We start from the raw sequence: 12,510 nt of genomic DNA, 5'->3' as shown, positions 1-12,510 counted from the left end.
AGCACAAATTACAAAAGGATGTGAAAGGAAATCACCCATGCCCTTTCAAAGGAACCATCCTGGTATTTACCTGGAACGATTTAGTGAACCGAGCGAGGTGGCGCAGTGGTTAGCACACTGGACTCGCATTCGGGAAGACGACGGTTCAATCCCGTCTCCGGCCATCCTGATTTAGGTTTTCCGTGATTTCCCTACATTGTTTCAGGTGAATGCCGAGATGGTTCCTTTGAAAGGGCACGGCCAATTTCCCTAACCAGAGCTTGCGCTCCGTCTCTAATGACCTCGTTGTTGACGGGACGTTAAACACTAACCACCACCACCACCACCGATTTAGTGAAACAACAGAAAATCTAAATCTGTATGGTCAGATAGGGATTTGAACCATTGTCCGGTGTACTAACCACTGTGCCACATCACTTGGTACAACCTATCAAAGGCAAGGCCACCTGTGAAAGCAGCTATGTGATCTATCATCTTAGCTGCAGCCACTGTGCTGCATTCTATGTGGGCATGAAAAGTAACAAGGTGTTTGTCTGCATGAATGGTCATCACCGAACTGTCTCCAGCGAACAGCTGGATCACCCAGATGTTGAGCAACATAATGTGCTTGATTTCAATGACTACTTCACAATATGTATCATCATGATTATTCCCAACAACTCCAGCTTTTCTGAACTGCACAGGTGGGAACCCTCCCTCCAGTATGTCCTTCATACTCATAAACCTCCTGGCATCAACCTTTGCTAGTCCCTGTCGTCCAGCTGCCTATCTCTTTGTCTGCTCCTACTCTACTCGTCCTCACATCTTCTATCCCATTAGTGCACCTGCATAGCCCTTTCTCCTCCTCTGCTTCTCTCCACCCCTCTGCCCCCCTCCCCCTCCTTACCCTGCCAGCATAGACTCCTAATGCTACAGCTAATAGCCAACTAACTTGTCCATTACCATGTCTTTGCATGCTACCACAGCCAGCTCTGACATCTTCCCCCACCACTACACTGCTATCCCTCCCTCCCTCCCCACCACACACCAAGCATCTGCTGTTCCCCCCACTACCAACTGCAGCAAAGTCCACTCACCTCAGACGTAGTAACAGTCAGGCCTTAGCATCCAGAGGTGACAGTGGCTCTGAGCGTGTGTGTGTGTGTGTGTGTGTGTGTGTGTGTGTGTGTGTGTGTTGGCACACTTATTTTGCTTTGGTTATATCCATGTCTGTATCTGATGATAAACATAGTCAAATAGCTAAATAATAACTAGCAGTCTTTTCCAAAGTGTCAGTGCTTTCATTACATCATGAGTTACCGTTTACTGAACAATGGAACGTCCAGCTTGGAATATTCAAAAGATGATACTGAGTTGCAGACAGGCACAACGAAAAGACTGTTCACACTGAGTTTTTGGCAAGCCTTCTTTAGAAAAGAAAGGAAACACACACACACACACACACACACACACACACACACACACACATAAATGACTGCTCTCTCCAGCTGCTCTGGCCAGACTCCAACTGTTGCATTGAACCAAAGCAGCAATCTGGAGTGAGGCAGGGAAGGGGGAGGGATAGCAGGGTATAGGTGGGGGAGGGAAGAGTGGTGTTTGGCAGAGCATTCAGGGACTAGAAGGCAACATAACAAGGCTGTCAGGAGGCTGTGGAGGAGGACAGGGGGGGGGGGAAATTAGCAGAAAAGAAGAGGAGCAGAGAAAGGAAAAGACTGGCTGGTGCATTGGCAGAGTGTGGTGCACAGTGAGAGTGATGGGATCTGAACTGGGAGGAGCTGATAGGACAGAGGGGCAGAAACTGTTGGGTGGAGGGTTTGCAAACAGTGGGTTATCGTAGGTTGAAGCTTGGATAATTTTAGGAGCAGAGAATGTGTTGTAAGGATAACTCCAGTTCAGAAAAGCTAGTGGTGGAGGGGACGATTCATATGGCCTGAGTTGTGAAACAGCCACTGAAGTCAAGCAAGTTATGTTTAGTTGCATGTCATACTACAGGGTGGTCCACTGTGCTCTTTGCCATGATTTAGTGGTGGCCATTACTGTGGTGGATAGCAAGTTGTAGTCACACCAATATAAAAAGCTAGGTGGATGGACTGGGCAGGTCTTCCACCTGGGTCATTCTCAGTAATATGATTCCTGTGGCAAGGGGCTCGGATTTGGAGTGGAAGAGAGATGGACAAGGATGTTGTGGAGGTTGGGTGGGCAACACAACACCACTTTAGGAAGAGTGGGAAGGATCTTGGGTACGATGTCATTTCAGGGCACGAGGATAGATAAAGCCCTGATGAAGGATGTGACTCAGTTGTTCAAATCTGGGGTGGTATTGGGTGATGAAGGAGGCGTTCCTTTGTAGTTGGCTCTTGTGGGTGGTGGGAGAATTGGGCGTGTGTAGGAACATGGCACGAGAAATTGGTTTACAGTCTAAGTAGTGCTTGTGAAGGCCTTTGCGAGACCTTCAGCATACTTGGAAAGGGGGTTCTTGTCACTGCATACACATCATTCTCACATGACTAGACTGTACGGGAGGGATTTTTTGGTATGGAAGGGATGACAGTGTCGAAATACGGTAATATTAGTATGTTTACTGTGGACAGGGATGTGTATGGATCATCAGAGACAAGGAATTCAGTATCCAGGAAAGTGGCATGTTGGGTTGAGGAGACCAGGCGCAGTGGATGGGAGACAAAATGTTGTTATAGTGATCTAGACTCAGGGTTAATTATATCGGCTGCCGTCCTTCACTGGCACTTCTGGATGTCGACACTTTATGACCTGGGCCTCTCTGACCCACAGCTGAGCACTCATACACTTGGACTGAACATCTGCATAAATTCTTCATAAAAATGTATTCTTGAAATGGCTTTCTAAATATCTACTGAATTTTCATGCCAACCCAGGAAAAATGGATATGTGATATGCCAGTCCTACATGGCACTTCTAAGTGTGATGTTCAGAAGTCACAGATTCATGCAACTGCTTCTTCTCTAGTGAGTTCTCTTACCAAATCAGCACCACTTAATGAAGCCACCTACTGCAGTAATCTAATAAGAGAAGTGTTTGATACATCTCTCCAGTGATTCCTTTCTTCAAAAAGCATAACTTTCCTTCTCTCTGGCATTTATGATTGCTTTATTATTCACACTACTAAAACTTAAAAGCTGCATTTAAATAATTTGGAAGGAGTAAATCACAAACGTTGGATTTAGGGTCCACCAGCAAAAAAACTGCTGAGAGACCCTATTTGCATAAGTATGAGTGCTTGCTGAAATGTAATGCCTGTAAAATTTTATTCTGTTCTCAATATCGGTTCAGGTATTACGTGTCTTGCATATTGCTCGGTTGGCTTCACCCTTTGTTTATGTGAAGTTGCCTCTACCAGGTGTACCAGTATGAAATGAGCGTTAAGATACAAATGTGTCGACAGGGAACATTTGTTGTGAATGAGCCTTAATTTTTTTTTTGTTTGGTTGGTATGACATCTGTCAAAGATATTTAGAATACATCAAGTCATGGAACAAACAACATCATATGTTTTCATCTTGTTAACAATGTCGAATTTTGTACCAGAAAGTGATGATTTGCGAAAAGCATTAATTTTTTGTTTTCATTTGGAAAAAAAAAAAAAAAAAAAAAAAAAAAAAGAGTCGCATCGAATGCTTGTCGAGGCATATGGTGATCATGGTCTATCAGAAGCAACATGCAAAAGATGGTTTCAATGGTTCAGAAATAATGATTTTGATGCAAGAAATGAAGAACGTGGAAGACCACCAAAAAAGTTCGAAGATGCTGAATTGCAAGCATTATTGGATGAAGATGATACTTTGAGTCAGAAGCAAATGGCAGCAATGCTAAATGTTGCACAACGAACAATTTCTGACCGTTTGAAAGCTATGGGAAAGATCCAAAAGTGTGGAAAATGGGTGCCACATGAATTGAATGAAAGACAGCTGGAAAACCGAAAAACCATTTGTCAAATTTTGCTTCAAAGACATGAAAGAAAATCAATTTTGCATCAAATTGTTACTGGCGATGAAAAATGGATTTATTTTAAGAATTCTAAATGGGAAAAATCATGGGTTAATCCGGGACAACCATCAACATCGACTGCAAAACCAGATCGATTCAGCAAAAAGACAATGCTCTGTGTTTGGTGGGATCAGAAAGGTGTGGCGTATCATGAGCTTCAAAAACCCGGTGAAACTGTGAATACTAATCGCTACAGACAACAAATGATCTATTTGAACTATGGATTGATCGAAAAAAGACCAGAATGGGCCAGAAGACATAGCAAAGTAATTTTTTTACACGGCAATTCACCTGCACACAAAGCAAAACTGGTTCAGGATACAATCAAAACACTTGGTTGGGAGCTGCTACCCCACCTGCTGTATTCACCAGACTTGGCCCCTTCCAGCTACCATTTGTTTTCATCAATGGGACACGCATTGGCTGAGGGACACTTTGATTCCTACGAAGAAGTCGAATATTGGGTGTCTGATTGGTTTGCTTCAAAAGACAAACATTTCTATTGACGTAGTGTCCACAAATTGCCAGATAGGTGGTCAAAATGTATAGAAAGCAATGGTCAGTACTTTGAATGAAATGTTTTTACTTTTCAATTCAAAATTAGTGTTTCATTTTCACAAAAATGCTCATTTCATACCGGTACACCTGGTAGACAGATTTGAACTGTAGTGTGTAACATGAGGTGTGTAACTTAATTATTTCAATGTATTGTGAAACCCACAGAAAACTGAAAGCTCAAATTCTTAGAGTGCATCCACAAATGGAGCACACTCCCTTTCAGCATGACAATGCCAGACCACACAAAAGTGCTGCAACAAACGCAACAATCCAATGCCTTGGGCTCACAGTTATCCACCATCCTCCATACAGTACCTAACTTACACCCTCCTGTTTCTCATCTGTTTTTAAAACTTTAAGAAAACCTCCATGGACTTCACTTGTTATTAGAAACTGGTCTCTCATGGGGAGAAATGCATCTGTCGTCAGAGTGACTATGTTGAGAAATAAATATTTAGACATGAAAAATAAAGATGTGGAATGTTAATAAAGTTAGTTTGATTTAAAAACTAGGAGTTTTCACATTAAAAATTCAGAGGCATTATTTTTCAGCATGCCATCACAACTTCAATTTTCTAATATTTTGTATTATGCAATGGTATCTGGATCTTGTGAAATGTTTCAACCTATCAGTACAACACAAGCTCAGCAGATTAGTTAGTCATACTGCAAGTACAGTGGATCATATTTGGGAACAACTAGTGAGGATGTGGAATGCAGCAGAAGGGTTACAAATGAGATATATTTTTCCAGTTAAAACATGGCTACATCTAGGTCTCTTACCTAATTGAATTTGAACTTTAATCTTAATATACAAATAAAATTTAATAAATGCAACACAATCACATACACATAATACATATTCATACAAATAGAATAAGTTGTCAAACATAAACAATTTCCATTTGCTTTTATAATTTTAATTTACAAGAGATATGGATTATAGTACTATAGTTGCACACTTCCTTCTTTGCACACAAGAGTAAGGTTAAACTGTAGGCAGTGAAGACAAATTTTGTTCCTCTTTTGGAATTTGTAACACTATAGAGCACTTACTGCTGAAGTGCAAATGTCTCAGGTTTGAGTCTAAGTCCAGCACAGTTTCAACATGCCAGGAAGTTTTGAAGTGATTTTTATTAATACCTGTCTCGATACAGTGAATAGCAGTCTAAAAACAGTATTTTCTGTCTGGAAAGTTGCCTTGCAAAAGTGATGCAGTACATATATGGCTAAATACATAGCTACATCAGAAGATCATGGTTTTATTATTTTGTTAGAAACACAACCTCGTGAGTATTTTTAGTTTTAAGAGAATTTCTTATTTTCCTGATGTCTCTGGGATAAGGTGAAATGATCTTAAATTGCCTGAATGCTTGTGAATGGTGAATGGTGGTGTACAAGTTGCCAAATATACCACCACACTTTTTCTTTTGAGCTGACCACACCATGTTTCTATGTCATGTTTACAAAGTGACTCACAGTGACAGTTGCTACGTACACACATTAAAAAAAGTTTTGCATCACCTCATTTCTGAGAGTTCCGGAACCTGTACAGAAAACTGGAATAGAGATCAACATAAACATCATTTCTACTCTTTTTATTGCTCATGAAAACCACACATTTCATGTTGTGCCACCATACAGCAAGACCTTCACAGGTGGTGGTCCAGATTGCTGTATACAGCAGCATCTCTAATACCCAGTAGCACATCTTCTTGGATACATGCATGCCTGTATTCATTGTGGCATACTATCCACAAGTTCATTAAGGTGCTGTTTGTCCAGATTGTCCCACTCCTGGCATAGATCCCTCAGAGTGGTTGGTGGGTCACGTCATCCATAAACAGCCCTTTTCGATCTATTAGAGGCATGTTCGATAGGGTTCATGTCTCGAGAACATGCTGGCCATTCTAGTCGAGCAATGTCATTATCCTGAAGGAAGTCATTCACAAGATGTGCATGATGGGGGCGTGAATTGTTGTCCATAAAGACCAATGCCTCACCAATATGCTGCACTATCAGTCGGTGGATGGCATTCATATATCATACAGTCATTACAGCGCCTTCCATGACCACTAGTGATGTATGTCGGCCCCACATAATGCCACCCCAAAATGTCAGGGAACCTCCACCTTGTTGCACTCGCTGGACTGTGTGTCTAAGGCGTTCAGACTGACTGGGTTGCCTCCAAACATGTCTCTGACGACTTTCTGGTAGAAGGCATATGCGACACTCATCAGTGAAGAGAACGTGATATCAATCCTGAGCGGTCCATTCGGCATGTTGTTGGGCCCATCTGTAATGTGCTGCATGTTGTCGTGGTTGCAAAGAAGGACCTCGCCATGGACATAGCGAGTGAAGTTGTGCATCATGCAGCTTATTGCACACAGTTTGAATCGTAACACGATGTCCTGGGGCTGCATGTAAATCATTATTTAACATGGTGGCATTGCTGTCAGGATTCCTCTGAGCCATAATCTGTAGGTAGTGCTCATCTACTGCAGTAGTAGCCCTTGGGTGGCCTGAACAAGACATGTCATTGGCAGTTCCTGTCCCTCTGTATCTCCTCCATATTCGAACAATGTCACTTTGGTGAGACACCTGGAGGCTTCCCTTGTTCAGAGCCCTTCGTGTCACAAAGTAACAATGCGGATGCGATCAAATCACGGTAACGACTGCCTAGGCATGGTCAAACTACAGGCAACACAAGTCGTGTACCTCCTTCCTGGTGGAATGACTGGAACTGATCAGCTGTCAGACCCCCTCCATCCTGCTCATGCATGGTTGTTTATATCTTTGGGTGGGTTTAGTGACATCTCTGAACAGTCAAAGAGACTGTGTCTGTGATGCAATATCCACAATCAACATCTGTCTTCAGGAGTTCTGGGAACTGGGGTGATGTAAAACATTTTTTGGTGTGTGTATTGTCATGGTGGAGGATTTGGTCATTTTCTTCAATTACTAATTAATCTTTCTCATTGCCAGCTACTTAGTTTCTCTTTTAATTACACTTCACTTTGTTTTGATTTTATTTTCAGTACTACAAATTTCTTAAACAACGTGTACATCTTTTGAGTTTACAACTCTTCAGAATGAAGAACAATACTTTTTCATAACATCAAAGCAGTTGCACATTTGTGCTTATGGCAACTGTATACTTGTCTCTTCCTGCTATAGAACAACTTAATGCCTTTTGTTGCACAAAGTTTTTCTTTGATACACAATTAGTGTTCCCAGTTTTCATATGGACATGACTCTTAGGAGCAGCAGACACATTTACTTAAAAACAGAGCTAAATTTGAAGTTTAGGTCTACTGCTTTTTAAAACTCATTCCAACAACTACTTTGCAGGTACCTCCAAATGACGTCTGTTGTGACATCAGTAACTATTCTACTGCATTTTCTAGTTAACTCTTTATTTAAATTTACCATGTTATCTTTCACACCTAAGAAGCCATCACAGTCTGGTAACCCATTTAAAAGTGGGCGATTGTGAACTTCATTGACTATGTTCTTACTTATTAAAATATTGTCAATTAAGTTGTTACTGGTGGAAAAGTTCACAAATTTATTACAGTGAGTTCAGAAATATTTCTGTCTTTTTTTGCTCACAGTACTTCAAAAAATTAACACTTAAAGCACTAAACTTTCTTATTTGCATATTACTGTTTCATAAGTGATGCAGCAGTGTCTTGAAGTTTTCTAAAAATTTGGGAAAATCTCTCTTTATGACTTTGTAATATTTAAATATTACAAATGTATTGCTTAGCAGTCTGACTTCAGATGCATACACTTCCATGACTTAGTCTGTGCAAGGACTGCCTGTATCTATGGCACTAAATTTAGGTTGTTTTTCACAAACATGACAACAACCCATTTCTTAAAATTGTTTCAGCAATTGTAAGTTACTAACTGATAATCATCAAATTAAATAATTAAAAGCCAGTTAAGTGGCATGTAAATGCTAATAGCAATTTCAAGTCTCTGCATATTGAACGGAATGAGGTGGCACACGGAGAATCTCCTTAGAGTTAGTATACTAAAACATCCATATAGACAGCGCACCAAGGGCAACAAGGAATACGAAATTAATACAGTGAAATAACAAAAAAGGATCACTGCCTGTATCTCCACACACTGCCTTAAGGTTTACTATCATTATTATGAAAAGGATAGCTGCTACTCGCCATAAAGTGGAGATGCTGAGTCGCAGATAGGCACAACAAAGAGACTGTCAGAAAGTTAGCTTTCAACAGGGTCTTCGTCACACACACACACACACACACACACACACACACACACACAAGCCATAGTCTCTGGCTGCTGAAGCCAGACTCCTTATAATTTTTCATATTATCATCATCTCATTCCATCCTGGATTTTCCATCGTTTGGTTTACTATCAATGGTATATACCCTATGCTACAATGAATTCATGAAAGAATGGGGGCCGAAGGCTTATAACTAACCAGCATAACAGGGTGGATTGTGGTTCATTGCCAAACAATGCTTCACTCTGTGGCAAATATTGCTTCAAGATTTTGCCAACTTGTATCTGAATTAAGACTATATATAAATAAAACTGCATGAAAAGGAAATTAGGAGCAGAACTGTGTGCAAGGAAGCTTCATTCACTCTTGGCTACAAACTGAATATTTATACCTCTGGGTTAAAGGTGATCACTCACTAAAAAGCAGAAGAGTTGAGTTGTCAATAGGCACACACCCCTATTATCCTACATGGTACTCATTTTGGCAGGTTGATCGGTTGTGGTGGGAGTAGAGCCAGGTGGGATGGGTAGAGGGAAAAAGAGGCAGGAGGGGTGGAGAGGGATTAGGGGTGGGTGGCTATTGGCTTGAAGGGAAGCAGCCGATATGCCAGCTAGGAATGTGGGGAGGGAGGGGTGGCAGGTAGATGGGCTAGGCAAGTGAGGCACAGTTGTTTCACTAAGCTGAGATATACCTTGGAAGAGAATGGTTACATAGCACTGCTGGAGAATTGGATTCTGGTATTTACCTGTCGTGTAATTGTCATCGTCTCAATGTCACATTGAAAACTTGAGTTAGTAATTGTCACGTCCACCAAGTTGGGACCATGATGTTAACCATGAAGAACTGCCAAGAACAGTCAAACACTTCAAGTGACTCATAAAGTATCCTGAAATTTGTATCAAAAAGATATGCAAAATCTGTGGGGATCACATTGAACAATGTGTTCAACATCAACCATACAGTCTGTCTAATCAGTGCAAGTAGTCGTCATGAAAGGATAGGTTGGATGTGAATGGCTCTGAACCTTTGTTCAGTCATTGTCTGTGGATAGGTCACATTACTAGGTCAAGTGTAACTTAATATATGTAATGTTAAATGATGGTAATTTTAGTGTTAGAGGAAATTAATTAGTGATTAACTTCTCGTTAAATTTTCATCTGAAAGCCTATACTTTCAGTTAGTCCTAACAATACCATAATGTGCATTATCACAGAAAAGTATTTTACTCCCATCTTAAACAATTTTGAAAAAGCAAATATTGTTCATTGTAGTCAAATTAAGTGAACAGTATACTTTTCAAAAATGTACTGATGTGTCAGCAGAGTTCACAGCCTGAAAATATCTTTTAGCACATTCTTAGCAATATCAACACACTCTGAGTAATATGTAACACTGACTTCCTGACCACCACAAAAAAATTAAAAATCAAATTTCTTCACTGATGTTAATTTTTACTCTCAACACACTTCCTAAACAGGTATTGGTGTGTGAGTAACGCCCTGAACCTGGAAATACTGAATATGTTATTCTCTGGGGACAGTGACATCTACCACTGAGACATAAAAGTTATACATTAAGTTTAACTGAAAAATTTAAAACATATATGGAAACCAGTAGATAGATTCATTAAAAACAATAAATTTTTTCTCTGAAATTTTAAAATATAATGTAACTGACTACATTACAACATTTTCAAAAGGGTGGACAGAAAGTAATCCCCCCCCCCCCCCCCTTGGTATTGTGAGAGAAAATTATTCTTTTAGTACAAGCTCTGGTATACTTATCACGTATTAAACTTCCAACAATTGAGTATTAGATTTTAAAAGTATGTACATTTTATTTTATACGATTTATTGATTCATCCAGGGATTATGACACAATGAGCAAAATTTGTCAATGTAATACAATGAAAATAAATAGCTCAAAATATACACATATACACAATAAATTCGTATATTTTTATGGGGATAGGGCAGGTAATCAGTTGTAGCCTTGCTGAAGAAATCATCTTGGCATCTTCCAGAAATTATTTAGGAAAACCATGGCAAACCAAAATTGGTATGGGCAAACAGGGCAAATTAATCCTCCTAAACATGAGGTCTGTATCTTAACAACTGCATTACCTCAGTCAGTTCGTCATTGTACAATGTTCTTTGATTTACATACTTTACGCACAATCTGCACCAGATAACTTATAATGCAAAACATATATGTGTATTATCTTACCTCCCAACCTGAGTAAGTAATAAGGCACAATCAACATCATACTATGTTGTATCCAGTAAATCGATGCTTCAAAAGGCAGCTGAAAAATGCGAAACATGAAAATTATAAACCATCCTAAATGCATTAACTTGTAATATGTCAATCAAAACAATGAAATGAAAGGAGCATTCACATCAAATGACAATATTTTGCCATTTTAAATGTAACACTGTATAACTGATATATACTGTAAGACAGTGCAGCTACACAAGAACTGAAGCTTTCATATTTAATAACTAGAAAATGACAAGATATGGAAATATAATGCTGGAAAAAAAAATTTGTACACTTGGGAAGATGATGTCAATTTTGATCCAATGACAGCATATGCCACCTGGGGGATAGTACACGTACTGATAATGGTTTCAACATGTCCACCAAGATACAGCATAGTGGCATGGCTACCAGAGCACCATCTGTGTCTGTCCGTTAATAGGGAATGCTCACGGCCCGAAGACTCAGCTTGGTGCAGACGCGTGAAGAAAGCAGGAAACCATACCACAGAGACACACACGTGCTTCCTATAGCCAACTGAGCAACTTAGCAAGGTGTCAAATTGTAGCCTTCCAAGTGGTGGGATGGTCCTTTCGGAGTTGGACATGCTGCGTCAGCTGTGCAACAATTCTGAACAATGCTGGTATCAGTGGTCTTGTGAACATTCTCAAACCCACTGATGGGTTCTGGACATCCAAGCAGCACAGATGCCTGCCAGGATCATCATATTGTAGGGACAGCAGTGGCAGATCATACAGCTACCACAGCATAGATAAGAGGGCTTGTGAGCCCAGGGGTGTCAACATGAACTGTTAGGAACAAGTTGTTAGCACTGAGACTAAGGGCAGGCACACCTCCAGTCCTCCTCCCATTCATGCCACAGCATAGATGTGTACGGTTTGAATGGTGCCATCAAAGTATCATTTGGAAGATGGAATGGTGCACCATGGTCTTCAGGGATGAAAGTAAATTCTACCTGTACACAAGCGATGGTCATTTGCATGTGAAATGGAGACTTAGTGAGCACTCATAAAGTGTATTCACCCAAGGCACTGGTCCCACCCTGGTCCTTATGGTCTGGGACCTTTAGTGTTTCTGGAGTGGATGCTAACCAACGCTTGATATGCGTAGAATGTTGTTAGATCCATTGTTTTGCCTTCCTTGCAACACAAAAGTGATCCGTTGTTTTAACAGGATAATGCTCACCCCCGCATGCCCATGAAACTCAAATGTGCTCTCCAAGACGTGCAGCAACTTCCTTGGCCAGCACATTCTCCAGACTTGTCTTCAATGGAGCAAGTGTGGGATATGACAGGACAAGAAGTGACTCGTGTAACTTGTCAACCAACAACTCTTACAGAACTACGTGAAGAAGTCGAAAAGATTGAACACGCATGGTA

General features: G+C 40.5%; 1 protein-coding gene across 1 annotated transcript in view; it reads right to left on the bottom strand.

The window, feature by feature from the left end:
- LOC124594400 (transmembrane protein 164) overlaps positions 1–12,510 on the bottom strand; it is a 167,349-nt gene that overhangs the window by 20,208 nt on the left and 134,631 nt on the right. Inside the window, exon 4 of the mRNA XM_047132769.1 lies at positions 11,078–11,156. Coding sequence (XP_046988725.1) covers positions 11,078–11,156 — 79 coding nt within the window. The remainder of the gene's footprint in view (positions 1–11,077; positions 11,157–12,510) is intronic.

The sequence above is a fragment of the Schistocerca americana genome, chromosome 2 (genome assembly GCF_021461395.2).
Source record: "Schistocerca americana isolate TAMUIC-IGC-003095 chromosome 2, iqSchAmer2.1, whole genome shotgun sequence".
Lineage (NCBI taxonomy): Eukaryota > Metazoa > Arthropoda > Insecta > Orthoptera > Acrididae > Schistocerca > Schistocerca americana.
This window is presented reverse-complemented; position numbering and strand designations above follow the sequence as displayed.